At 61.3% G+C, this 27,603-nt stretch overlaps 2 protein-coding genes and 1 long non-coding RNA gene across 4 annotated transcripts; 2 read left to right on the plus strand and 1 right to left on the minus strand.

Moving 5' to 3' along the window:
- Positions 1–1,792: 1,792 nt before the first annotated feature.
- CDX1 (caudal type homeobox 1) lies at positions 1,793–10,293 on the plus strand. The gene is made up of 3 exons (XM_068698398.1): positions 1,793–2,371; positions 9,768–9,913; positions 10,079–10,293. The coding sequence occupies exons 1-3, from the start codon at positions 1,945–1,947 to the stop codon at positions 10,283–10,285; spliced, it is 780 nt and encodes a 259-aa protein (XP_068554499.1). The 5' UTR covers positions 1,793–1,944; the 3' UTR covers positions 10,286–10,293.
- Positions 10,294–15,554: 5,261 nt separating this feature from the next.
- SLC6A7 (solute carrier family 6 member 7) lies at positions 15,555–25,799 on the plus strand. Of its 2 annotated transcripts, XM_068698479.1 has the most exons (14): positions 15,560–15,985; positions 19,070–19,250; positions 19,770–19,901; positions 20,480–20,714; positions 20,917–21,055; positions 21,346–21,480; positions 21,660–21,763; positions 22,139–22,263; positions 22,519–22,631; positions 22,716–22,847; positions 22,980–23,079; positions 23,176–23,276; positions 23,468–23,635; positions 24,243–25,799. In XM_068698479.1, the coding sequence occupies exons 1-14, from the start codon at positions 15,953–15,955 to the stop codon at positions 24,459–24,461; spliced, it is 1,917 nt and encodes a 638-aa protein (XP_068554580.1). In that variant the 5' UTR covers positions 15,560–15,952; the 3' UTR covers positions 24,462–25,799. The 2 variants fall into 2 exon arrangements, with proteins under 2 accessions (XP_068554579.1, XP_068554580.1); XM_068698478.1 differs by having other exon boundaries at positions 15,555–15,985; positions 22,519–22,847.
- Positions 19,971–21,817, minus strand: LOC137864402 (uncharacterized). The gene is made up of 3 exons (XR_011101487.1): positions 21,725–21,817; positions 21,376–21,501; positions 19,971–20,145 (listed from the first exon to the last, which is right to left on the minus strand). It is a non-coding gene; the product is annotated as an uncharacterized lncRNA (long non-coding RNA).
- Positions 25,800–27,603: the final 1,804 nt, after the last annotated feature.

Below are 27,603 nucleotides of genomic sequence, written 5' to 3' on the forward strand. Positions count from 1 at the left end.
AGGCGGTGAGGCCGTGGCCTCCCCAGCAGAGCTGCTCCATCTGTGCTAGCTGGCTGCAGCCTGGCCCTGGGGACCTCCCGGCCCTCCGCTCCCCAGCCCCGTGGCTTCCAGGAGATGGCATCACTCGATCACAGATAGCAGCACCCAGCCCCTTGGAGAGCCAGGGAAATCTTGGCCGCTCTGCCTGGCCTCCTCTGGGTTTCCAGAAGGACTTCAGGGCTGGAAGGGGCTCCCCGAGCTGGGGTTGGTGCTGGGGGTCCTTGGTTCCTTGGTCTGTGGCATGGAGACAGCCGTACCGAGCCCCCGTGCTGGGGCTGGGAGGACACTGGCCATGGGGGCTCTGCAGGGCCACCTCCACCCCGGGGTGGCAAGGTCACAGGAGGCAGAGCCTGGGTGATGCCAGCTCAGGAGGTGGTTTCCCACTCCTGGCACAACATCAGGATGCTGTAGGGAGAAGGGGCTGGGGTGGCAGCAAGCTGGCAGCAGCGGCTGGGTGCTGTCCCGGAGCCACCAGCTATGGCTAGGGACATCCCTGCCAGCTGTAGGGGGACAGGTGAGAAGTGGCTGTGCATGCGTGCACCGAGCTCCTCAAACCACAGCGGCTTTGTCGTTTTTTGTTACCATTTTCCTTCTAACCCCACAAATCTGGGAGGCAGCCCCACCCTGAAACCTCATCTCAGGCTCATAGCCACAATGGGGAAAAGCGCAGAGAGCCTGTTGGGTTATCCCCTCCTCTCAATTGCATCCAAAATCCTTTTTCACTTTTATTTATTTATTTTTTAAAAAATTTTTATTTTTCTTTCTTTCGGTTTCTTATTGCCCAAGTCTGGGCTGTTTCAGTCGGGGAGGATGAGGACAGAGCAGCCCTTGCCCAGCAGGGATGGGGCTGTTGCAGAGCAGGGAGGTGCCGACACATCCTCCTGGCAGCCCCCGCGGGCCTGGGCTTGGGCTGAAAGTGAAAGCCCGAGCCTGCAAACGGCTGTGCCTGGAGGTTTCTCCATCAGAAAAAAATGGTTGGGGATTTTTTGTTCCTTTAAGACAGAAAACAGACGAGAAACTCCTCTCGCTGCAGGGCTGCCAGCCCTCTGGGGCTGTGCCGGACCCCAGGAGGGTTGTGTTTTTGTGTTTTATGTGTTTTATGGGTTTCCTTTTTACTTCCCCGTGCAGAGCAGCGGGCAGGCCGGGAGGCTGCACTGGGTGAGGTGTGGAAGTGGCCGTGCCCCCCAGCGTGCATCCAGCTCTGTCTGTCCGTCTGTCCTGCTCTCTGGGGCTGGGCTATGGGGCTGGAGGGGTGGGCTTGCCCCCAAATGCTGTAAGAGCTGGGGGACCCCGAGCCACCCCTTCCCTCCAACCCATTTCCAAGCCAGGCAGAAGCTGGTTTGGGCAGGGAAAAGGGGGAAAGCGCCACCCCACAGCCAGGGTTTGGTGTCCCCAACATGGTTGATGGGGCCAACGCCAGGTGCAGCCCAACCTGTCCCCAGCCTGCAGCCAGGATTTAATTTGCGGGCTCAGCCCAGGCCACCCCGCTCCTGGGGTTACGAGTGGCGTTAGGGACAGGACGAGCTCCTTTGGGGCATCCTCACGTGCGGTGCTGGAGGTGTTGGAGCGTCCCCAGCCCCAGCTGCTACAAAGGGACCATGGGGACAGCGGGCTGGTGACCACCGAGGGGACGGAGGGCCGGCGGGGTGCAGGCGGGAGGTTTGAATCGCCCCGCCGCCGGGGTTCCTGCACTTTGAAATGCAAACCTGCCTTTCAATGCAAATGCTGCGAGAGGTTGGGCCCAATAAAAGCCTGTGGGCAGGGAGGTGCCTGGCCCCGGGACACAGCTCCCCAAGGCGCCCAGGTGAGCGTGGAGAAGGAGGGGCGGCCGCCACACCGCGACACCCGGCCCGACGCGGCGCGGCACGGCACGGCGCAGCATGAGCGCGGAGCCAGCCGGGGAAGATGTATGTAGGTTATCTTCTGGATAAGGACACCAACATGTATCCCAGCCCCGTCCGGCACCCCAGCCTCAACCTCAACCCCCAGAACTACGTGCCGGGGCCTCCCCAGTACTCGGACTTCGCCAGCTACCACCATGTGCCGGGGATTAACAGCGACCCGCACCACGGGCAGCCGGCGGCCGCCTGGGGCTCTCCCTACACCCCTGCCAAGGAGGACTGGCACTCGTACGGCACCGCCGCCGCCTCGTCCACCGCAAACCCGGGGCAGTTCGGATTCAGCCCCCCGGATTTTAACCCCATGCAGCCCCCGGGCTCTGGACTCCTGCCTCCGCCCATCAGCAGCTCGGTCCCCCAGCTGTCCCCTAACGCACAGAGGCGCACCCCCTACGAGTGGATGAGGCGCAGCATTCCCAGCACCAGCAACAGCGGTAAGGAAACCCCCGGCCCCGTGCCCCAGCTCCTTCCTCTGCTCAGAGGAGCCTTCATCTTGAAGTCCTGCAGGGCTGGGTCGTGCTGTGGGGTCTGTGGCTGCAAGGGAGGGACAGAGCTTGTGTGGCCACCGAGGTGGCACGGGCTGAGGATGGGCATGGAGGGTACCAGCGTGTGGGCTGCCCTGTCCTTCCTTATCGCCAGCAGCCGGGATTAGTGGATAGTTTCTGCCTTGCATGTGGCTGGAAAGTCCCAGCCAGCCTCTGAGCCACCATCCCTGCCCTCACCTGCTGCTGCTGGAGAGGGCAAGCAGAGCTGGAGACCTGTGGGGTTGTGGGGTGCTCCAGCTGCAGGCAGCCCAAAGGGGCTTTTTGGAGGAGCCCTGCCCCACCCTGCACTGCTGGCGCACTCGTCCATGCTCCAGTTGGTGACGGACAGGCTGTTGGTGCGTGCAAGAGTGAGCGTGCAAGGCTGTGGCTGTGCGTGTGAGCAGTGAGCGTGGCCGTGCACCCGGTCAAGAGGTGCAAGAGCACATTCAGTGTAGGGTGTGCGAGGCTCTGCGTGCAAGGCACTTGTTGCACGGGGTCGGTGAGTGTGCATGGGCGATGCCACACGCTCTGTGCGTGTGCAAGGTGCACTGGGTGCCATGCGCAGGGTGCATGGGGGTGCTCAGGGTGTTGCGTGCCGTGGGTGCGGGTGTCCCCACTCCTGTGCCTGGCACCGGGTGGCCCTGCTGTCCCCGTGTCCTGTCCCTGGGGTCCTGTCCCCGCTGAACTCCTGACCCGGGGCAGGGTGGGGGGAAGTGTCTGTGCCCCTGCAGCCCCCTGCCCGCAGGCCGCCCCGCTGCCCACTTCAAAGGCGGTGGGCAGTCACCCCTCGGGGCCAGCCCAAATTGACAAGGCTTCGCTTTGTCATGGAGATGCTGGCCGGCTCCTTTGGCAGCGAGGTGAGGTGCGGGGGGGGGGGGGGGCCCTTTGTCCTGCCCTGCCCGTGCCCTTTCATGTTCCCCTCCAGGGTTCCCAGCCCAGCCTGGCCAAACCACCACCCTCTCCCTCGCCATGGCTCCCAGATGAAAAATGCACATCGAGGTGCAAAATGTCCCCATTTTAGGTTTGCTTCTGGTTCCCCGCTATCACCATGTGGGGCTGGCCAATGCACAGTGCTGGGGCCGTGATGCCCAAGATCTGTTCAGAGGCTGTGTGGTGCCAAGGGGCTCAGCCCAGAGGTGTTTGGGGTCTCCTTGCATTGAAAACTGCACCGTGGATGTGCTGGGTGCGTGGTGGGGTTGGGATCGGGGCTGTCCCCGAGGGAGCAGGGGCTGTGGTGGGCAGGCAGAGCATCCCGGGGGTGCAAACAGCTAGCGCCAGTCTGCAAGCAGGAGGGGAGAGGCAGGCTGGTATTTCCTGGCCTGTTTTAAGCCCTGAATATAGCTATTTAGGAGAAATGGCCCCCTCCTTCTAGGCAGTGAATGGGACCCCACAGCTTCTGCAGGTTCTGTTGGTCTGAATTCATGTGTTTTTTTAGAGAGAGGTGGGAGGGGAGATGAAAAAATGAAAGCGGGGAGAAAAGAGATCAGCACTCTCCTCCTCTGGATCAAGGGGGAGACAGACCGGGGGCTTGAAAGTGCCCCTTGATTGAGTTACGTGGCGAGTGAGTGATTGAATTCTGCAAAAATCAGCCACTGCTGAGTTGGTATCTCTGAGATTGAACACATACAAAGGAACAAATAAACCAGCCATCATCCCCTTGCATGTGGAGCAGGATCAGTCCCAGCGGGCAGGGCAGCAGAGCAAAACCCCCCTGGGTTGGACGGGCACCTTCAGCAAATGCCCTCCCCGGGGGGTTCTCTCCCTTTGGAGTAAGGCAGCGAGCTGCAAGTGCTGGACGCTTTTCTCCATAAAGCTTGAAAATGAGCAGAGCAGAGATGGGTTTGACATAGATAAGGGTGAGACTCGGGAATGAATTGTTTTATTGAAATCAATAAACTGAGCATTAATCAGCCTGGATGGATTAACTGCCCCTCTCGCCGCTGTGGGAATAGGAAGCGAATGCGCGTCCCTTCTTGCCATAAATATCAAGAGTTTCTGTGCGAACGCCGTAAATCATAATACTTCAGAGGGCTGTAAATCGCGGCTCCCTCTCCGTCTTCCCTTGTATAAACAGCCATCGGCTGCAGTTTGCAGGCTCTGGGGAAGGAGCTGTGCCTTGCCGAGAGGCGACTTCACACACGGCCTGAGCGTGCTGGGGGTCCTGCACGCACGGAGCAGAGCCTGGGAAAAATCAGAGAGAAATCTCCCAGCGTCAGGCTTACGGGGTGCAGATTTGATGTACCTCTTGCTAAATACCTGAGCTAGCCACGGCAGAGGGCAAAACCCAGCCCAGGGAACAGCAGCAGGGGCTGTGATGCAGGGCTCTCGAAATCAGGAATTAGAGGGAACCAGGCCTCCCCAGCCCTCCTTTTCCTTCCCCAGCATCACCTCCTTTTCTGCTCATAAAATCTTCACGAGCCGAGTGTCAAAGCCTCGCGCTTCCTCCTTATTCACAATTATTTGCAAACTTCCTTGTGAATTGCACCCCTGCTCTATAAAAAGCTCGGGAAGGTGCTGGAAGTGGCAGCGTGCTGAACTTTGAAGTTCACCCCCTGCTCGTTAGTTATGTAAATGCCCGGGTGCTGCCGCGGGGCCGGCCTTTAGGTCACTAATGGAGCCGGCTGCAGCTAAATATTGCAAGTGAAAGTGCGCCCAGGGCATCCCCGGGGAGCTGGAGGCACTTGGGGCAGCACGGGGTGGGTGCCCGTGGTGTGGTGCCCGTGGTGCCCAGGCGGAGAGCAGGTGAGGATGCTCTGAGCACGAGCAGGGTTCGACCCGCTGGGCGTGCAGCCCTCAATTCCAACTCCATTCTCTGTTTCCAGCTCCCTTTTCCTTGTTCGGCTCTAGCGAGATCGCTGAAAGCTGGAGGCAACACTAAAACCCCCGTGAATGAGATGCAGCAGCCCTGCGCAGGCAGGATTCGCGTTGGCAAGGGAGGTCCCTGCATGGGTTCTCCTATAGGCCCCCAATTTTGGGATGTGGCAGCTCCCCACGAAATCCTTTGCTCCCCCGTGTCACCCGGAGTGCCTGCATGCCGCTGGGGGCCCCGCCGGTCTTCTCCCCTTGAATTATTAACCCACAACCTGCTCCTGGCCTCCGCTGGGGTTTGCTGAATGCTTAGCTGGCCAAGGTACAGGCGGCTCAAACTTTCCTAGAATCGACTTTCCTTGAACAAAAAGGGCTTCCCTGGAGCTCTGGAGGTCCCTACGTGCTGGGCCGGGCTGCCTAATACCCCGGGATTAACCGAGGGACACTTAAACCCCCCGGCCAATGGAGATATTTCCTGCGGGGGACCCTTCAAGGACACCCGCTTGGGCGCTGTTAGCTTTGCGATTGCCCGGATAAGGGGACGGATCCTTCCCCGGCGCTGAGGCCGTGAAGGGGGAGAGGGTCCAAGGCTGTGTCTCCTGCCCCGTGAAGCTCTGGAGGAACCGAGCAGTGCTCGGTGCCTTGGGGCTGGCTGCGGACCCGTGCCACGGGGGCGATGCTCCGTGCTGGCACCCTCGCGGCGCGGTCTTTGACCCCGTGCAGGAGCCTGCCCGGCGGTGCTTGTAAAACCAAGGAGCAGCCCCAGGAATGTGCCCGTTGCCAAAATAAAGGCTTGAATCACCTCAGGCTGCTGCTCCGTGGCCAAGGCTGGGATGGGGACGTGTGGCTGCCGCCAGCACCCTGCCCGGCCGGGGCCAGCCTGCGCTCCCCTGCTCTGCTCTGCGCTCCCCACACCCCGCTCTGCCCCGGCTGCTTCTGCTCCTTCCCAGCTTCACCACCCCTGTTTGGCTGCTCCCTGAGCCTTGCCAGCCCCCAAATCCTGGTATATAGCCCCTGGTTGTGTTCATAGCAAAGCCACAGGGCTTTTTTGGAAGCGCCGAGCTCGATCCCCTGCACGCAAAGGCTACAAAACCATCGGGATCCGTGTGCGTGGTTTTGTAACCGAAACACTTCCAGTGCTTGACCTATCGAGTCAAATGAGATTTTATTGTGGGAGGGGTGGCCGTGGCAGCAGTGCTGCTTCCTCTGAAGTTTGGCACCAGGAAGAACTCCCCGGCGTGGTTCGGTGTTGGCTCGGGGGGGGCTGTGGGTACGGCTGAGCCCTGCCTGCAGCCCAGCAGCTCAGAAATCGGGATCCACGTGGCCGTGTCCTTCCTGGGACGGGTGGGATAGGGTCGGGAATATGGCAGGGAAGGGGAAGGCTCATGAACCCCATGCTGGTCCCAGCACCAGGGGTCCTGTGGGCATTTAACCTCCCGGCACAGGGCTCTGGGTGGCTCCTGAGTGTGTGCGGGGGTTGCTCAGCCCCTTCTGCAGGCAGTGCAGGCTTCGGAGCTGCCATTTCCAGCAGGTTTGGGGACAGTGAGATGTGCCGGGCGGTCTGTCCCCAGCATCAGCACCAAGGGCTGTGGTCGCCTCTGCTCGGCAGAGGGAGCATCGGCCCCTCCGTGCAGCACAGCTGGGGCACAGCTGGCTGCCGGGTGAGCTCCAGCTGGGAGGGAGCTGAGCATTAGGAGCTGATCCCAACCCTTGTCCCGGGGTATCTGCCATGGGGCAATGCTGTGCCAACTGCCCCCTCTCTGCATTTTCCCCTTCTGGAGCTGTAGGAGGGTGGAGGGAGGGTTTAGGCTCCCCAGGGGGCTCACGGCTCTGACCCTGGGGCTCCATTTGGGTTTGGCATTGCTTCCGTGCCTCAGTTTCCCCATCCATAGCTCTGCCTTGGCTACGTCAGGGCAGAGGGAAAGTTTTCATTAAGGCTTCCACTGGGGAGAGATGTAGCACCCGCTCTCCTAGGATAGGGGAGGGATTTTATCCTCTTTGCAAACAGATGCTGCTCCAGAAAAAAAGGAGCTGGATCGCCAAGTGAAAGCTCCTTCCCTGGTGATGGGACTCTCACCCACGATGTTTTTTCCCTGTGTTTCTCCAAGCCACCTCAGGGCAGCCCAATTTTTTTACGCCAGTCATGCGAGGAGTGTCTGTGCAGCAGGGCGTGCAAAGCCTCGCGGCGCCGGCTCCGTCCCCACCAGCACCTCCCGTGCAAAGAGCCCTGCAAGGCGCCTGGCACCCAGACCGCCACGTGCCCGTGTCCCCAGGCCTCGGGGACCTCTGCCGATGCGGCGGTGAGCTCTCATCTCCTCGGCTCCAGCAAGGGGCTGCCGTCCCCCTGCTTGCTGCGTGCTGCCCTGATCGGAGCCCTGATGGCTGCGGCGCTGCTCAGGGCTCGCAGCCGCCGCAATTTGGAGCTGCTTTGACCTGTGAAATGGAGACCTTTGGGAAACGGTGCAGGGCTCTGCTCCTCCCTGGTCTGAGCTCAGCTGTTCAGAGCTCAGAGTTGCCCCACGCCAGCCTTAAAACACCCCCTGCCTATCCGTGTGGGTGCAGCTTCTTGCCAAAAGCCATCGCTTGGGCAGGCTGGGGCTGGAGAGTGCCTTCCATAGCCCGGTGGGTGCAGAGCTGGGGATGAACGGTGCGGGGCTGGGGCTTGGTTTTCCCTTCCTCTGCCCTGCTCTGGAGGCAGGGAAGCAAAAACCCCGTGTCACCAGGGCTACGTGACCCCGACCTGTGCGTCCCAGAGGTGCCCCAGTGCCGTGGTGCAGCGCGGGGATCTCCAGGTCCCCATCCCCGTCCCCAAGGCTGCCCTCGGGAGAGGCTGAGGGCTGGGGGTCTCCCCCAGTGCGTGTGCGAGTGCATGTGCGTGCACGCTCAGGAGTGTGTCCTCCGGGGCCTGAGCAGCGTGTTAAAGCCATTCCCTTATCTAATCGTGGCTCAGGTGAGCGCTATTAGGGTTACACATTAACAGCAGTAACGATGCCCTCTCCCCTTGAAGCCACAGGCTCTGCCTTGATCCCAGTGCTGAAACCTTTCCCACTTAGCCCCACGGATGTCTTGATTTGGCTGCCCCAGCTGCTCTTTGGGCTGGTCTTTTGGGGACGAGAAGGGCGAATGCACAATGGGGCTGGGCAGGCTGGTGGCAGGAGTTGGGAAGACGCTTTGTAGGACCTCAAGGAGCAATCCAGGCTCCCTGCACCCCATGTCCCGTCTGTGTTCCCTCCAGCAGCCAGGGGCAGTGCCACAGACCCGGGACAACCCATCCTCCTCCACTGGGTCCACTGGAAAGGCTGGGGGCTGCCCCACCCCTCTGCCCCCGAGCTCCCCACGGTGGCACTGGGGCACGAGGGGTCCCCGTGAGCAGTGGGCTGGCTCGGCCCAAATTTCCTCTTTCCTTTCACAGGGCCATAAAAGGGCCGCCGAGGGAGAGCTAAGCGCAACTCCGCATTGACATTCAAGGGGGCTGCATTATTCATTGTCAACAGTATTCCTTGCAAATCCCTTTCTTTTCCTTGTGAATCACCCACGATACATTCCTGAGTTCAGCAAACATCGCCGATTAGCCAAGGTGAATGACTCCATCTCTGGCTTGGCTGCGTTTGCTCCCCAGTTTTTGGCACGGGGGAAGGAGCGGGGCAGAGCCGGGAACCCGACAGGGACGAGCAACCAAGAGGGAATAAAAAAAAACGGTCTGTGACGGATCTATTTGTGGCTGCAGCAGGAAATAATAATTCCTGCTAAAATTTCTGGCATATGCGGTATCCACAAACCACCTTGTTTCTGTATTCTTTATTTTAGCTGTCAATTCCGTTGCTTCTCAGCTGTTTTATTTTATTTTTTCCACCAAGCAGTGGCATTCAAATAGTAATATTGCAAATAAGATGCTCGCTTTTCAGTTATTATCTCTCCTGAAAAGGTTTTGCTTTCGGAAGAGAAAGAAAAAAACTCTATGAGAAAACAGATATCTCGTAGGATTCCCTGAGGCTGGCGCAGCCAGAGGGGGTGTGTGGTTTCTCAGGGAGCTGCTCACTATGTGTAAATTTAATTTACGTTGTAACCCCCCTGGGAATCGCTCTGCTGGCAAATTTGGGATGCAAGAGCCCCGTGTGGGTGTGCTGGGGGGCGGCGGGGGGCTGCCTGCACGTTCCCTGCCTGGGGCTGCAGAGCTGCTCCTTTTGGGGCTGGCACATCGTGGCACGTGGGATTTACAGCCCACCCTCTTGGCATGCAGCTGAACCCCTCCTGCCCTTCCCACCGAGCCACTTCCCCTGCCCCAAGGCACTTTCCAACACAGAGAAACACCCTGCTGTTACCCAGGATGGGTGTCAGATCCCATAGGAGCCCCCAGCTCTCTCGCCCCATGGTCCCAGATCATCACCACGTTGCTCCAGAGCCACCCGTGGGGTTGCGCAGCTCCCCCGTGCCCTCGGGGATGCTCCTGCCCCTCCCAGCCCCTCTCGGCTCACCCCGGCTCTGCTTCCTCCACCAGGGAAGACCAGGACGAAGGACAAATACCGCGTGGTGTACACGGACCACCAGCGCCTGGAGCTGGAGAAGGAGTTCCACTACAGCCGCTACATCACCATCCGCCGCAAGGCCGAGCTGGCCGCTGCCCTGGGGCTCACCGAGCGGCAGGTCAGTGCTGAAATGGGGAAAAAATGGTGGAATTGGGGGCTGGGAGAGGGCAGTGCTGCTCCCACCAAGCTTCCAGCCCCAGGGATTCGCCCCCCCTCCCAGTCTTGGGGTGCTTGCCCTCAGCTGCGTCCCCTCCTCTGCACGGCTCTCGGTGTCTCTCTGCAGGTGAAAATCTGGTTCCAGAACCGGCGGGCGAAGGAGCGGAAGGTGAACAAGAAGAAGATGCAGCAGCAGAGCCAGCCCACCAGCACCACCACGCCGACCCCCCCGGCCGTGGGCACGCCAGGACCCATGGGTGCCCTGTGCGGCGGCAGCGCCCCGAGCCTCGTCTCCTCGTCGCCGCTGACCATCAAGGAGGAATTCATGCCTTAGCCCCCTCCGCCAGCTCCGGACACCGAGAGATAAGCACCGCGGGTCGCCGTGCTCCGAGGAGGGACGGTCCCTGCCCAAAGACCCCCCCCCTGTCCCCGGCTGCGCTCGGGGGCAGCCAGCGAGGCTGGGCCAGGTGGCACCGTCGCCTTCCCAAGGGGCTGGTGGGCTCGGTCCCGCACACAAACCGTGGGTTAGGGCGTGCTGCTCTCCCCGGGGGCAACGCGCTGCTCTGGGCTCTGCTGGAGCCCCCCAGGACGATTGCAGAGCCAGCAGGATGGGCGTGAGGTGGTGGTGGTGGAGGATGGCTTTATGGGGGCGCATCGGGTGGAGATGGTGGGATGCTTCCTTCCCGGTCCCCCCCCCGCCCCGGTGATCCAGCTGCCTGCTGCTTTTGGGGGTGGTTGGAGCGAGACTGAACTAGAGGGAACGTTTGGCTGGACTCGAGGCAGAACAAATCCCAGCTGGGCTGCGGGATCTGACCACGGCAGAGTGAGATGGACGGCCTGAGCCGGGCAGGACCCTCGGTGGTGGGGCTGAGGAGGAACAGGGGCTCCTCCAAACCTGGGAGACAGCAGAGAGCTGCAGCATGACCTGGGCAAGTGCCCCCCGTGTCCCCCAGCCACCACGCCTGCGTCCCCAGCTCCATCCCTGTGGCCACAAAGAGCCACCAGGAGATGTGCTGGACCTCCACCCCGTAACTGAACCACCCTGCTGAGGTCTGAGACCACCCTCCACGGTGGGAAGGACAAGAAGAAGAAGGTTTGCCACCGGGACAGGGCAGAGGAGCCAGCCCCAGGGGCCAAACGCCGACCCCCAGCATCACGGAGCCTCGCACCGAGCTGCGCTCTCTGCAGCCCCATGGCACGGGAGCAGAGCATCTTCACCAGCAGGACATCCGATGGGGTTGGGGGGAGAAACGTGGATGGGACCGAGCCCTCAGACCCCGGCACAGCCCCGTGCTGCTGCACCAAGGTGTGGCATCAGCCACATCCACCAGAGCCACTGCTGGGGCTGTCGTGGGGAGAGGAAGGGCCGGAGGTGCGAGGTGAAGGAGAGCTTCCAGGACAGAGGGACAGTTTTCTTGTAACCCACAGGACTTGGGATTTTGTTCTCCCTGTCGCCCTGCACGCACTGCACCACCTCGTGCGCCCTATACACCCAAGGCCAGTAACCAATGCCCTTTTATTTCCTGCTGGAAAACTGCAGCTAAAATGCCCTTCATCCCGCTGCCTCCTGGGATCCGCATGAGCCCAGCTGATGTACCGCCCGGTTTTGGATTCCCCGAGGTGTGCAGCTTCCCAAGACCAAGGCGAGGGTGCAGGGGCCCTGTTTGCCCTTTCCCAGCGCTGTCCCTCCAAACCCCAGCAGGGACAAGAGATGTCCCCAGCACTGCCCATGCACCGAGCCCCCTGCCCACCCCCAGCCCCTTCTGGCCCAGAGAGCAGTGTCCGGGGGTGCTGTGGCTCTTGCAGGACGCCGTGGGTCCCTGCAGTCCCGCTGTGCCCACAGCCCCTCTCCAGCTCACGTAGGATTTACACCTCCCCTCTGTGGGGACACCTCCCTGGGGCCACCACTGCCAGCCCGGCGGTGAGGACGAACCCTGGCACTGGCTGGGGACTTCGGCTCACGGCTCGTGTATATAAAGCAGAACTGCTTTTCCTTTTTATTTTTTAGGCATTGGTTAAAATAAAAACAAGCAGGAATCCTGCGTGCTCTAGATGCGTTGCTGCTTCCTTGCACCCCGGGCACTGCTGCGGCAGGGCAGGGAGGTTGCTGCGGGGACAAACCCACACCAACGTCCCCAAATGGGGCCAAAAAAGTGGGGAGGACAGGGACAGAGGCCTGGGTGCAGCAGCCTGGCCTCGTGGGCTGGTGGCACCATGCCATGTGCCCAGCACGAGGGAGGCACGGGTGGCATGGGGTGGCGTGGGGTGGCCACGTCCCGTCCCATGGCCACGGCGGGGGTGTCCGTGCCGGGGGCATCCTGGGGATGAGGGTGAGGCCGGGCCTGGCTGCTGGAGGCCAAAGAACAAGGCCGGCTGCCCACGGACGTGGCTGCCACCGATTGGCGCCTCCCGGCCTCTAATCTCGTTTTATGGCTGTTGACGGGCTGAATATCCTCCTTGTCCGAGAAGAGCAAACAGAGAACGAGGATGTGAGATAGCGCCGGGGACAGCTGGCATCGGTGCCCGGCCGCGACGGAGCGGGCATGGGTGGGCCTGGCCCGGGGAACTGCTGGCTTTGCCATCCTCTCCCTTCCTCGTGCTGCCATCACCTCTCCATCCCAGCCACATCCCAGCCATCCTGCAGGGCACCAAGACAGGGGCTGCCCTCAAATCCTTGCCCAAAATTGCTCCTCCAGCCCCAAAACGTGCCGGGAGGAGGCAGGGAGGTGCCCGGGCAGGGAAGGTGGATGTGGAGGGACATCTGGTGCGGGATAAAGTCCTCCTGGGCAGAGCAGATGGAGGAGCAGAGGCAGGATGAGGTGGATTTGCAGGGAGAAGGAGAGAGCAAAGGGTTTTTTTCCTGACCTTACAGGAGTGGCAGCACCCACTGCTCACCCTGCTCAGCTGGGCTCACCGGCACGGTTTCGGGGTGCCCGGCACATCCCTCTGTGTGCCCTGCTACAAGGGGACATGGGGTTTTGGTAGCTAAAAGGCTGGGGAGGCAACGGGAACGGAGCTGGTGCCACAAGGGAGAAGGGAAGGGAGTGGAAGGGAGGGGACGGGCTGCCTGCCCAAAGGGCTGCGCCCTGCTGGGCGCCAGGGTGCCCACGGGAGGGTGCGGGCAGAGGGAAGATGCTCTGCCACCGCCCCGGAGAAGCTCCCGGTACCGTTGACAGGATGAAATTCCAACCGATACCCTAATCAGGTGCCTGCCTGTTTGCACAGCAGGGTAAAAGTCCAGCGAGCCGCGGGGCTGTGCCCTTGGGTTGCTGCTGCCTGTGTGTGCTCAGGGAGCAGGCGCTGGCGGGAAGGGGCCATAAATGCGCCCACACGCCCTGCACCCCTTCCCCCAACACACACACACACCCCTCGGCTGCTGACGGAAGGCATCTGCTGCGTCCCTGGACCCCTGTCCTCCCCTGCCTCCCTCCAGCCACCATTTCATCAGGGCTGTGGGGTCACCATGTCCCCGCTGGTCCCCGTGTCCCCACCGGCTTTGGCACCCAAAGCTCCTGGCCGTGCATCACCCTGATGGCCAGCCCCCTGGCAGGTGACAGGCACATTTTTAGCACCCCAGACAGCCGCCTTTGGGGTTGCACAGCCCCACACAACACCGCAGCTTTATGGGGACAGCGGGTGGCACTGCTGTGGGACCCTGGGGACTGTCCCCAGCAAGCCCCCGCAGTTTCTTCCCACTCCTTCCTCTGCGCTTCCCACTGGCTCCCGCTGCCTGGCCGCACCCCTCCTCAGAGAAATCTTGCAATAATCCTCAAAATAAGGCCACGCACAGCAGGTGGCTGGCAGCGCAGCAGCCTCCGGCGTGGCACGCTTCCCGGTGCTGACGAACGGGAGCACCGCGGCGGCTGCTGCCTTCCCCGTGCCCCACGGAGCAGATCCGGGCACGGCCCCGTCCTGCTGCCAGGCACCTCCCCAGGCACTGCTGGGCTGCGAGCAGGGTGGGCAGGGGGCTTCCTCATACCAGGGGGCTGCTTTTTCCCTCCCCACTGGTGCCCATCAGGCCCGGCATCGGGCTGGAGAGGTGCGTGCGCTCCCCAGTGCCAGGTCCTGGGGACTGGGCACAGCAGTGCAGTGCCACCTCTGCCTGAGCTCCCCTGGGGTTGCTGGGGTCCCCAGGGCAGGCTGCTCCTCCTGGGATCTCCCCCCTGGTTCCTGCTGCCTCTCACAGGTGCTGTGGCACAGGATGGGTCTCCGGGTGGCTTTGGGGTGGTGCCAGGCTTGAGTCAGCTCTGAAATGAGGAGCTGGAGCACCCCGGGTGCCCACAATGTGTATCTACACCCTGCTGGCCCAGGGGATGGAGAGCTGGTGGCCCTCACACAGCAGCACCAGCTGAACCCCAAAATGGAGCTCCAGGCACAGAACATCCCACAGGCAGCAGTATCAGTGCAATTTTGGGGTAACACCAGCCCTCTGCCCTAGAGATGGGAAGAAGGAGGCTCGGAGGGTGCCCGCGGAGGGCTGGGCTGTTTGTGCAGGGCGACACAGGGCTGGGGCAGCCGTAACAAGCTGCCACCAGCCTGCCCCCGCGGGACACTTCTCCCTAGGTGGATCCGGAGGGAAAAGGCTGATTCAGATGGCACGGGCACCAAAAGCAAACAAAGCATCGCTGCCCCGAGCAGGAAGGGCGAGGCTGGGACAGCGAGATATGGCCCCGGGCCACCAGCCCAGGCAGCTGGGCTCGGCTTTCCCCACGCATCCCAGGAGAGGGAGAAGGGATGGATAAGACCACGACAAGGAAAACCCAGCTCGGTGACTTCCCAAAAGCCTTTTTTTTTATTATTTTTTTTTGAGGAAACTGCGAGTCTGTGAATAAAGGAGATGTTTGTTGGATTGTGCAGTTTGTTCCTTCCTCCTTCCCCCCCGGGAATCCCAGGTAAATGTTAGCTCTCAAAGACCCGCTGTGCAAACGCTGAGGCGCTTCACCAGCGCTGGGCTTTGCAGAAATGTCTCTATGCCCGTGATCTCTTTCCTTTTTGGGGAAATTATTCAGAAGTGTTTGAAGGGCTGTAGAAACAGGACCTCCAGTAGGTTTTGGGGAGATGTGGGGCCTCGGTTCCAACCGTGTCCCCCCCCCAGCCCCAGAGCCACCTGCTGAGCCTTACAGCTGAGGAAAGCTGGGGACATTTCTCACCGCAGCAGTGGGTGAAGGAGCCAGAAATCAGCTCCTTGCCCCCTCACTGGGGATTTGGCTGAGCACGAGGGGGAAAAGCCCCCTTTACCTTTGCTTTTGGGGCTGTAGGGTCCCACTGACAGCTCTCCAGGAACACCTGTCCCTGGGGATGGGAGCTGTGCTCCGGTGCTGGGGACAGCACTGGGGACCTGCCCCAGGCGCACTGGGATGTACTGGTCCTGCCCAAAGGGACCGAGGGCTGCTGAGCATCCCCTGCCCCGTGCTCTGGGCTCACTGACAGCACGACCACAAGGCACTTTGGAGCTGCTCGGGCTCCAGCTGCGCCCTGCCAGAAGGAAAACCAGCGTGGGGCCAGCCAGAAAGCTGCTGGGCGCTTCTGGCACCTGCTCTGCTGCCACCACCCCCTGGGACATGTGGGAACACTGGGCGCCCAGCAGCAGGGCACCCATGGGACCTGACACATCCGTGGCGTGCGTAAAGCAGCACCCGCTCCTCCTCGCTGCCCTGGTGAGGGCTGAGGGCTTGGACCCCCCCCCAGCAGGGGCTCATTTGACAGACAGCCCTTCCCCAGCCTGCCAAGAGCCGTCCCCTCCCTCCCTGCCTGCTCAGCACGCAGCCATCCCCAACTCCAGGCAAAACCTTTGCCGCCAGCTCCTCTCCCTCGGGGCCGTGTCCCCCCGTGCCCCCCGCCTCCATCGGCGGCGCCGGGAGGAGCTCGGCACCCCTCCCTGCCCGCCATCACTTCGCCCTCTCCCTCTTCTCCCTCCCTGCCTCCGGAGAGGCCGTCTGGTCTGCGGAGCCAGAGAAAACCAAGTGTCGGAGCGGGGAGCGCATAGCAACAGGATTGGGGGATGAAGAAGATTCGGCAGCAGCATCTCCGCAAGGTGAGAGCCGCTCGCGGAGCCCGGGGAGCGCGGGCAGCGGGTGCTGGCACCCATGGGTGCACGGCTCGGCCCTGGCACCCTCACACAGATTGCAAATGGGGAGGATTTGGGGCATCCTGATCGTTTTTTCAGGACCTGTTGCCTGCTCGGAGGGATGCTTCTCCCATCCCTGCCCTGCCTGCAGGTGATTCACGGCCAGGCTGCCCCGGGGGGCCGCGGGTGGGTGCTCAGCACCAGCTCCCCGTGGTGCTGCTCTTGGGGATGCTGCTCCCAACAGCCTGGGGCTGCCCGGGCACGGGGAGGTTGGGGGTGCTTGGGAGGGTTTGGGGTGTCCCCCCTCCATGGGGTGAGTACACAGGGCTGGGCAGTGCCTCTCCGCAGCTGGGATCACCTCCTTCCCTGCAGGGTTTAGAGGGGTCAGGGTGGTGCTGCACCCTGAACTCCCCTCGTGCCCCCTGTGGGCTGGCAGAGCTGGAAATCCTGCTGGGAACCCTTTTTAAAGGCAGCTTTCAGGCTTCCCCCGTGCCAGGCTCTGCCTCCACTCCTGCTCCTCTCAGTGGGTCCCCAGCTGTCCCTGCACCAGGGGCTGAGCCCCTCCTTGTCCCCAGGTCCCATGCGGGGACACACTGCTGCTGCCAGCGGCTCTGTGCTCCCTGGAGCATCCCGGGCACCCTGGGTGCCACGAACCCCTCGGGCTCTGCCTTTCTCCTCTTTGCTCTGCCAGCCCATGCTGCTGAAGGCAAAATGAGGAGGGCTCCAACCCGTGCCCAGCCTTCAGGGATGAGAGAGGACAGAGCAGAGCTGTGTCCCTGCAAGGAAATTCCTAGGACCAGCACTGGCCTGGTGCAAGCCAGCAGCCTGAGGTTGCCTACCTGTCCCCGGTGCTGTTTGGAGGCAGCTCTTTCCTCTCCTCTGCCCTACAAATTGCTTATTCAGCTCACTTGGCGACTGCAAGGTCCATTAAAAGTTCCCTTTGCCCCTTGGAAAGGTTTTCTGAGACCCTTGAACGAATTCCTCTGCCGCTGGTGATCCCGTTTAACATTTTTTCAGGATTTTGTTTAGTCCCACAGCGATCAGCTGGGATGAGCAGCAGATGTCTCGGGTCGTTTCCCCCACCGCTGCTGCTGCTCAGGGCTCTGCTAAGAGCATTTCCAGAAGAGCCCAGTGGCTGTTGTTTGAAGCGAGTGCTTGTTTGCTTGGAGGGTTATTTGGTGAGGGTGGGGGACGGGGCAGGAGCCCGGCTTTGGGCTGCCCCATCCCAGCCTCTGCCCTCTGCTGGGGTCCTGGGGGGCACCCAGTGGGTGTCACCAGAGCTGTGCACGCTCCCCGTGCTCCGGGCATCCCTGCAATGAGTTTGTTTCGGCCTCAGCCACCTGTGGCCACCGACAGCAAGGCTCGCTCCCTCTCCTGGCTTGTGCCGTGACCCCGGAGCTGGGGCACGCAGGGCGAGCACAGCCCCCGGGGCTCTTCCCACCGCTCAGACTCGGATTTATTGCACTTCCTAAGCCATTCTGCATCCTAATTAATTCTTTTTGGTGGCTTTTATTCCTGTTCTTAAAGAGATGAACACGCACCTCCGACTAATCCGAAGTGACTCACGCCTCACAGACGCGCTGTGCTTGCACGGAGCCGCAGGGGAGAAATCTGCCTTCGGGTGGCATCTCTCCCAGCTCGGCGCTCACGGACAAAACAGCCCCACGCTGCCAAGTACGAGTTTAGGCAAAACACGATGAAAAAAAAACAGCTCGAATCTGGCTGCCTTGCTAGATCCAGCCTTGTGCCAGCCGAGTGTGGTAGCGGCTTCGGCAAAGCGGCTTGCGGGGAAATAATTAGCGCGGGGAAATTTCCTCGGGGAAGCCAGCTCTCATCCTCCTCAGGGCTTGGAGAGCTCCTTCTCCTCGGTGACCTTTGCTGGGCTGGGAGCATCTGGTGGCGGTGCCGTGCAGGGGGAGGATGCTGTTGCCAAGGGAGCTGCTGGTCCCCGTCTGTTGGTAGCCGCGAGACGGGAGCGCGGTCTGGAAGATGGCAGCGTGGAAAGCGCGAGAGCATCAGAAGGAAAAGCCCCGTTAGGACACGGGCTGAAAGGGAGCCTAAAAAAAAAGGGCCTAAAAAAAAAAGGAGCCTAAAAAAAATCGAGGAGCTGCGTGAGGTTTCCACCTGAATCAGCACGGCGTGCGGCTCGCTGTTATTTGGGGCAGAGATGGGCTGGAATCCTTAAATACCACATTGTGTAATTTATTTTAAGTCTAATAGACCAGGTTTTAGTGACGTGGGGGTCTGGCCACCCCTGTCACCCCTGGCAGGGCCCTCGGTGAAAGCAGGGCTCGGCAGCTGGCACGTCCAGGAGGGATGCTGCAGGGCTGTTTGTCCATCACAAGCACAGGTCTCTGCAGGTGCCGGGCTAATTAGCAGCACGGCCACGTTTTGGGGGAGTAGCTACGTCGGAGAGCCCCGTTAAGGCACTGCAGGAGGGCTGCCAGGTGGCAGGGAGGTTTTGTAGCTCCAGCATTATATTTGGGTCGCGGTTTCACTTTGCAGCCTGTGTTTCTGATGCTTTTCCTCCGGCTCTTGCCCTGTGATGATGGCATCCAGCAGGGATGGGCATTTAGGGGTGGCTTCTGCAGGGTTTTGGTGCGAGGCCTTTGCTCGGGGTGAGCGTTTCAGGCTGGTTTGGGGAAGTTTCCTGCCCCTCGAGGGGTCTGTGAGCGGTGCTGGGGGGAGCACGCAGCCATCACCATCACTGCTCCGCTCCTGTCTCCATGGGAACTGGCAGCAGCATCCCCAGGGCTGGCCGGAGAGCAGGAGGAGGAGGAGGAGGAGGAGGAAGAGGAGGAAGAGGAGGAAGGCACTGTGCCACCTTGTCCTGCGGCAGGGAGCGTGCTGGGCTCTGCTCCCCAGCCAGCGCTCATTCCCCGGGGGTCTGCGTGCAGGGGGACCCACAGCTCCTGGCTGATGCCTCCAAATCCTTGCCCCCGTCCCTCAGACTCACCCCATGGGCTCATTCCCTAGGATCCTTTGACCTCAGGGACATGGAGACGGCTGCTTTCCCAGCCTCTCCCATCCCCTGCTCCCTCTCTCTTCCAGCCGGTGACACCGGAGCTCCTGGTGAGCCCCAGCAGCCCGGACGGGGACCTGGGCTCCGAGTGCCCCGAGGACAGAGGGAACTGGACGGGCCGCCTGGATTTCCTCCTCTCCTGCATCGGGTACTGCGTGGGGCTCGGCAACGTCTGGAGGTTCCCCTACAGGGCTTACACCAACGGAGGAGGTACTGCTCATCCTGCCGGCCGCATCTCCCCCTCGCTGGGCTGGGCTGGTGGGATGTGACCCCAAATGGACCCCTTTGCAATGCAAGAACCCAGCGGCGATGGCACAAAGTGCTCGGTGCACGCTTCCCAGAGCAGCTGCTTGCCACTTGCAATAATAACCGGAGGATTTTGTGGTGGTTGTGAAAGATCCATGGAGGAAAAAGTGTCTGTGTGTGTGTGTGGGGAAACGAGGCAAGGCGTGATCACAGCCCCTTCCCCTGCACTAAGGGCAGGTTGCACTGGGGATGTGGGGCTGGGGTGGGTGATGGTGCGGGGGGCTGCGCGCTGCCCCTTGCTGCCCCGTTAATATTCCTCGTGAGGAAGGCAGTGGGAGGTTGTGGCGAGAACGATTTCCTTCCAAATCCTTGCTTTAGGTGTTGGCACTGTGCTAATTTTAGTTGTTTGTTTGTTGTGTTTTTGTTTTTTTTTGTGTGCGTTTTTTTTGTTGTTTTTTTTTTTTTTTTTTTCACTTCTCGCAGGCGCTTTCCTGGTTCCTTACTTCATCATGCTGGCCATCTGCGGGATCCCCATCTTCTTCATGGAGCTGTCGCTGGGGCAGTTCTCCAGCCTGGGGCCGCTGGCTGTCTGGAAGATCAGCCCTCTCTTTAAAGGTGCGTGCGTGGAACCCAGAGCCTCTGCCGGGCTCCTACCCGAGCCCCTTGAGGAGGACGTGGACCAGCAGTGTCAGCCCCAAATCCCAAATCCTCCAAGCTCCCGTTAGCAGCAGAGGTTAAGCCCTGGGGGAAGGTGGAGCAGGCTGGACTTCGGGGTTGGTCATTGCAGTAGGTGCCAGCTGTGTGTAAGATCTCCCAGTCTGCAGAGGCTCTGGATGCGATGATCAGCTCTAGAAATTGCCTGAAAGCAATTAAACCAGCCAGTGTGCAAAACACAGCATGGAAGCTGCGCGGTGGCTGCTGAAGGCAAAGGTAAGAGGTGGAGACCTTCAGGAAAAGGTCAGCCCCAACGCTTTTACTCCTGACACGGAGCTGGAGTGAAACCCTGCGTAAAATGCAACAGGTCAACAATTTGGGCATGTTCGGGGGCACGGAGGGGTTCCCCCAGGAGGGGAACCTCTGGCCCGGAGCTGGTTAACCACCGGGCTGCTGGATCCCAGAGTGTGCCCCTGGTCGTGGAAGTGCTCCGACGCGGAGAGATGGCTCACTCCTTCTTTACCCTCTCCTTCCTCCAGGCGTTGGCATGGGCACGATCCTCATCGTCTCCCTGGTGGCCATTTACTACAATATGATCATTGCTTACGTTCTCTTCTACCTCTTTGCATCCCTCACAAGCGACTTGCCCTGGCAGCACTGCGGCAACTGGTGGAACACCGAGCTGTGCCTGGACCACCACGTCCTCAAGGCGGGGAACGCCACCTTCCCCGTCAACACCTCCAACACCGTCAGCCCCAGCGAGGAGTACTGGAGGTACCGAGCCTGGCCCCATGTGGGGACGGGGTGGGTGTCCCTCCGGGGACAGGCTGGGGGCGAAGGGGCTGTGCTGAGCAGCTCGTGGGCGCCCGCGCTCGTGGGCGCAGCGATGGGACCCCTCTGTCTGGGATCAGAGAGGGTCTCTGGCACTCGGTGGATGAGCAGTGGCCGCTCACCATCGGCTCTCCTTTGCCCCTAGCCGCTATGTTCTGCACATCCAAGGGAGCTCCGGGATCGGGGATCCCGGGAGGATCCGCTGGAACCTGTGTCTGTGCCTGCTCCTTTCCTGGACCATTGTGTACCTGTGCATCTTAAAGGGAGTCAAATCCTCCGGCAAGGTAAGGGCTGGGTGGTCCCGTTGGGGATCTACAGCCATGCCCACCCGCGTCTGCACCTCCCTGTGCACGTGGGGAAGTGAGACCCGTGCGCACAGCAGCAGGACACAGCCTGATTTGGGCACGGCTCACACACCCAGACACTGGTGCTGCTGGCCCTGCTGCATCCCCAGGACCCCGGCACTGCAGAGGGGTGCTGGGTGCTGGGGTGTCCCGTCCCGGGATGGGGTTACAGGGGGTGAGGTGTGCTGGGTGCTGCCCCCAGCTCCCCAGCCGCCCCCGTGCTCCCGCAGGTCGTGTACTTCACCGCCACCTTCCCCTACCTCATCCTGGTGATGCTGCTCGTTCGCGGCGTGACGCTGGAGGGGGCCTGGAAGGGGATCCGCTTTTACCTCACGCCCCAGTTTGACCACTTGCTGTCTTCCAAGGTGAGCAGGATTTTCTGCAGCCTGCCCAAGACACAAACCCAAACCTCCTCCTGCCCCCTCCAGCACGCGGCAGAGGCAGAGCCCTCACTCGGGTGGCTTTTCTGGCCACCCCCTGACCCAAAGTCCTCAGGGGGCTTCCCAAACCTTGCTCTGCTCAGCTCCGTTTCCCCGCCCCCCAGGTGTGGATTGAGGCAGCCCTGCAGATTTTCTACTCCCTGGGGGTAGGCTTTGGGGGCCTGCTCACCTTCGCCTCGTACAACACCTTCCATCAGAACATCTACAGGTGGGAGCCAGATACCCTCTGCTAAAGCTCACCCAGGCTGCGGGGGGATTCGAGGGTTTGGTGGAAGAAAAACCTCCTAAATATCAAGAGACAGCAGCTGGTGTGGGAGTTTTGGGCTGCAGGTGCTGGTGGCTGGGGGTGTGTGAGGCTGCAGATGTGCCTGCTGGGCCTGTCCCCAGCACCACCAGCAAAAAGGGGACTTTGGGTGCCGCAGATCTGGGCATCTTTCCCCTTCTCCTGGGGAAAAACAAGCTTGGGAGGAGCCCCGTGGTGTGACCCATGTTATTAGACACAGGTCCTGCTGCCCCTGGGAAGTACCAGCCCGGTGAGGTATAGGGAAAGGCAGGTTGAGAGCATCTGCTTTGTCCTCCCTAGGGACACCTTCATAGTCACCCTGGGCAACGCCGTCACCAGCATCCTGGCGGGGTTTGCCATCTTCTCCGTTCTGGGATACATGTCCCAGGAGCTCGGGGTCCCTGTCAACCAAGTGGCCAAAGCAGGTGAGGCTGAAGAGGAGCCTTCCTCCCTCATCCTCTGCCTGGGGCAGCCGGGGTTGGGAAGGGGCAGCTCCTCCATCTCCATCTCCATCTCCATCTCCAGCTGCCAGAGCAAGGACCTGAGATGGGAAATTCCTTCTCTGCCCGCATTTCCCTCCCTGGCTGCCTTCCCGCAGGCTCCCAGTGCCCTCCTGTACCTGGATTTTGGGGAGGTGCCCGACAAACCCTTTTCACCCCGCTGCCCTTTGCCTCCCCTAGGTCCTGGGCTGGCTTTTGTGGTGTACCCCCAGGCCATGACGATGCTCCCTCTGTCTCCGTTCTGGTCCTTCCTCTTCTTCTTCATGCTGCTAACCTTGGGCCTGGACAGCCAGGTGAGAGCAGAGCCCCCCGAGCCAGCGGTGGCACCAGGCAGCCCTGGGGGAGGCTCAGGGGTCCCTCTTGTCCTTTCCGTGCAGTTTGCCTTCATGGAGACCATCGTGACGGCAGTGACAGACGAATTTCCCTACTACCTGCGGCCAAAGAAAGCTTCTTTCTCGGCTGTCATCTGCATTGCCCTCTTCCTGATGGGGCTGATCCTCACCACAGAGGTGAGGCGTGGGGATAGGTACATCAGGGATAAGGAGGGGCTCGTTTTAGGGAACGCTTAGGGGGGCAGGAGGACGTGGTTTTATGGGGACGCTGGTCCCGGCGATGCCAGCCACTGGTGCCTTGTTCCACAGGGCGGGATGTACTGGCTGGTCCTTCTGGATGACTACAGCGCCGGCTTTGGGCTCATGGTGGTGGTGATCGCCACCTGCCTGGTGGTGACACGTGTCTATGGTACGGGGTCTGTCCCCAGGGGGGCACGGGGCACGGCCTGCTGCGGGCACCCGGCTGTGGGGCAGAGCCGAACCCTTGTCCCTCTGCATCCCCCAGGCATAAAGAGGTTCTGCCGAGACATCCACATGATGCTGGGCTTCAAACCAGGACCTTACTTCAGGGCGTGCTGGATGGTCCTGTCCCCGGCCACGATGATGGTAACCGCTGGGCTCGTGGTGCTGCGTGGTGCCAGCACCCCTGGGTGACCTCCCCTTGTGCCACATCGCTCCGCCGGCCTCTCCTGCTGGCCTCCACCTTGCCCGGGGACCACCCTGCTCCTGCTGGGAGGTCTCCATGGGTTTGAGACCTCCCGAGGGCTCTGTGCTGACTTTGCCTCCCCCCCCCGCAGGCGCTGCTGGTGTACAACATCATCAAGTACCAGCCCTCCGAGTACGGCGCCTACCGCTTCCCCGCCTGGGCCGAGGCCTTGGGCATCCTCATGGGGCTCTTCTCCTGCCTGATGATCCCCGCGGGCATGCTGGTGGCCGTGCTCCGAGAAGAGGGGACGCTGTGGGAGGTAGGAGGCTCCAAAGCACCCCAGAAATGTTGGGGGGGTCATCCCAAGCCTGGCCGGGGCTCTCCGGCGGTTTGCTGCCTGTGGGGTGCAAAGATGGGGTCCCTCGTGTGGGGTGGGCACGGGTGTGAGGGGTTTTGTTTTGGAGGAGCAGCAGTATGGGGGCACCCCAGGCACCATGGGGGGGTTCTCTGATAAAAGGCTTGTTCCTGGGATGCGCCGTGGAGCTGCTGGCTGCTTACAGCCTCCCCAGCTCACTTGGCTTTGCTGCTCTCCCCGGGCTGCTCCCCGCAGTGCCGCAGAGCTTGCTGCCCTCCCCAGGCTGCAGCCCTTGCAGGCAGGAGCTGGGGCACGGTGACACGGCCAGGAGCCACCCAGCTGCACGCTGTCCCCTCACCTAGGGGGATCAACAGCCCCCAGCCCCTACAAGCCCTCCCCAGCACCCCCTGCAGACCAGGACACCTCCCCAAACCACGGCAGGGTGCCGATACGGAGCTGCCTCTCCCCAAATCCCCATCCCACCCTCACCGGGCACTCTGCCCGTCCCATGGGGGTGACAGCAGGGAGTGTGATGCCGTGCGCCCTGCTCCCTCTGCCCGTCCCCTCGCAGCGTTTCCAGCAAGCCAGCCGCCCCACCATGGACTGGGGGCCGTCGCTGGAGGAGAACCGCACGGGTGCCTACGTGGCCAGCCTGGCCGGCAGCCAGTCCCCCAAGCCACTCATGGTCCACATGCGCAAGTACGGGGGCATCACCAGCTACGAGAACACGGCCGTCGAGGTGGACCGGGAGATCGAGGAGGAGGAGGAGGAGGAGGAGTCCATGATGTGAGGGGACCCCCCGATGCGGGGCTCGCCCCCCGGCTTTGCACTGGTTGCACTTCGGCACTTCAGGCCGGCTCGGGGCAGCGGGGGGGGCTTTGGGGAGCTGCTGCCCCTGTTGGTCCCCCTGCCACCATCCCGGCCCCCCCAAGGTGTTAGTGTCAGTGTCGCGAGCTGTGTAATGAATCCGTGCATTCGTGTGATGGTGTCTGTGTAGGTGACTGGGCTGCCCCGATCCCCCCAGTCCCAGCCCAGTTTCTGGGTGCAGGGTTGCTGGGTGCAGGGGCAGCAGCCCGCTGAGTTTGTCCGTTCTCTGCTAACGTGTATTTAACTCCAGTACCCCACAAAGAGGTGTAAGGAAGGATTTTAGTATCCTCCATGCCCTGAGGAAGGCGCGTGTCGGTGCTCTCAGAGGTACTCCAGCAAAACCGGGGCGCGTCGGTGTCCTGCTGATGAAACCTGACCTAATAAATGAGCAGTCAAAAAAAAAGAGTAAGAACTGAAAAAACGCTTCCTAAACAAGCTGGCTGGGGATATTCTGAGCTTGTAGGTCCCCGTGGTGGCAGGGCTGGAAAAGCTGAAGGGTGGGAAGAGGCGGAGTGACCCCCACAGATGCAGGAGATCGTGGACAGGTCTCAGCTGGCCCCAGTGCCAAAGGAGGACCCGTGTCCATCCCTGGGGATATCCAAGGGCTGTCCCCAGCCCTGGGTGCTGCTTGGGTCCGGGGGCGAGCTGCTGTAGCTCCTCTGCTGCCCCAGGGGAAGGTGAAGGGCTGGGTTTTGATGCCCAGGTGGGATTTTGGGGTAGCTGCTGGTCTGGAGGGTGTTGGGGAGCTTGTGGGTGCTCAGCCCTGATGCTGCCAGTCCCCATCGCCCTGCTGCTGTGTGCGCCTTCCCCGTGTGCCATCAGTTCTGCATTAAAAAGCAGTTTGTGTGACACAGCCTGTGAGTTATTGGGGGGGCAAGAGAGGGGCAGTGGGATGCTGCCTCCCCCAGCGTGCCTCCTGCCAGGGAGAGGAGCTGACGTGGGAGCAGGAAGGGCACAACCAGGGGGGCTGCCGGGTGTGGGGGGCACAGACCCCCAGGGTTTTGTCCTGCACATCGCCATCCTGGTCAGGTAAGTGCCAAAACCCAGGATAAACAGGAAAAAAAATAGGGATTATGCTGGGATTATGCCCTGATTCTCTCTGGGTTGCTAACTCCAGGGCGAACCCTGGCACGAGGCTTCTCCAGCACGGCCGTGTCACCACGGCACCCACGCAGAGCCACCCACGTCCCCATGCTGGGGATGCTGAACACACCCCGGAGCCCCTCCAGGCAGGTTTTGGCCCTATTTTTCCCCCTCGGATCCCTTCTCTGGGCCTGGGGAGCTCTGGCAGCGTGACCGTGCCGCAAAGCACCCCCGCTAGTCCCCGGGTTAATGATTAGAGGCCGGCCATAAAAGCATCGCTGAAGGAAAGTTCAGGCTGTGGCGGCTGGGGAGCGGGGAGGGCCTGCCATAAACATTTATGGCCCCAATGAATCCCTCGCTCTAACCTTGACACTATTTACAGAGCGGGAGGCCTCGGCAGGTCACGGCGCTGCCCAGCCACCGCCGCGGGTGCTGCATGCGGAGCCCGGGCTGGGGGGCACGGGCGGGGGTCTGCGGGGTGTGATGGAGCAGGGGGTGGGCGTTTTGTGGGGTCACAGCGTGCTGCAGGCAGCAGGTGAGGCTGAGAGAGGCATAATATGGATCTGGAGGCTCCTCGAGCTGAGCACCCTGCTCGCCTCTCCATGGCTCCAGTTTGGTTTCGTTCCCGCTGTGGTGTCCCCGCTCCCCAAATCGCCCCTGCGAGCCCCTCGGCCAGCCTCCCCCTTGGTGGCCACCCCCGGATGGAGGCACAGCAGGAAGGATTGGGGCAGGGACACATCCCTTGTCCCCACACAGGACCCTCCAGTGCCTGGGTAGGGGGTGGCAGGGAGCCCTCTGCCCCTTGCCCCCTGCCCTCCCTATGCAGACAGCGGAGGCTGCGTCCTCCGCAGCAGCCTTGTGCTGACACCTCGCGGGGCCACGGCTCCACTGCAGGCTGCAGAGCCGTGCCGAGCCGAGCCGTGCCAAACCGTGCCAAGCCCTGCCAAGCCATGCCAAGCCGTGCCAAGCCGTGCCAAGCCGTGCCAAGCCGTGCCAAACCGTGCCAAGCCGTGCCAAGCCGTGCCAAACCGTGCCAAGCCGTGCCAAGCTGTGCCAAGCTGTGACAAGCCGTGACAAGCCGTGACAAGCCGTGCCAAGCTGTGCCAAGCCGTGACAAGCCGTGCCAAGCTGTGCCAAACCGTGCCAAGCCGTGCCAAGCTGTGCCAAGTTGTGCCAAGATGTGTCCCGGCACCAGGGATGCTCCGGCTTCCTCCAGCCTCCACCCCAAGCTTTCTCCGGGCCTTGAGACCTTGTTTTGGGGAGGCTGCAGGGCCCCACAGTGAGGGAGAGCCACCCGTTTCCATGCTCAGAAGTTGGTAGCTATTTATTGCACTTCAACACCAAGAATTAAACCGACATTCGCCCTGCCCTCCCGCACCCGGCTGCTCCCCTTCCCTTCCCCTCCCGCCACCCTCCCTGCCTCCAGCATCCGAGCGGAGCAGTGAGCCTCCTGTTCACGCAGGTGCCAAAAAGAAAGGAAAAGGACACCAAAAAAAAAACCATTCCCACCCCGACACCGGCCCGCTGAACCCAACACACGCCGCTCGACAGATCGAGGGCACTGGCAAAAAGACGACGGCTTCGGCTGCAGCCCCACGGCCCCCCAGGCACGAGGGGACGGGCGGCTGTCCCTCCCCAGGGCCTGGGTTGGGTTACTTGACAAAGCCCGGTATACTCTGAATGATCATATAGTATTATTATTACCTTTTTTTTTTTTTTTGCAATCATCTTAAATAAATATTTCCATAGAGAATTCCTGTGTGTATATTTATATTATATATATATTATATAAGAGAGACAGAGCTCGTTTTTCTTTTTTTTTTTTTTCTTAAACCACTGTTAACATTTTCCCTGCTCGTCCAAAAAAATGTTACAAAAGCCCTAAAGTTGTGCAACGGTTAGAAAAAAAGGGACAACAACCCAAAGCAGGAAGGAGCCGCTCCATAGAGCCCCCTCTATGCCCCCTCTCCCATTCCCTGTCA

This window comes from Anas acuta, chromosome 14 (assembly GCF_963932015.1).
Source record: "Anas acuta chromosome 14, bAnaAcu1.1, whole genome shotgun sequence".
NCBI classification, from domain to species: Eukaryota; Metazoa; Chordata; class Aves; order Anseriformes; family Anatidae; genus Anas; species Anas acuta.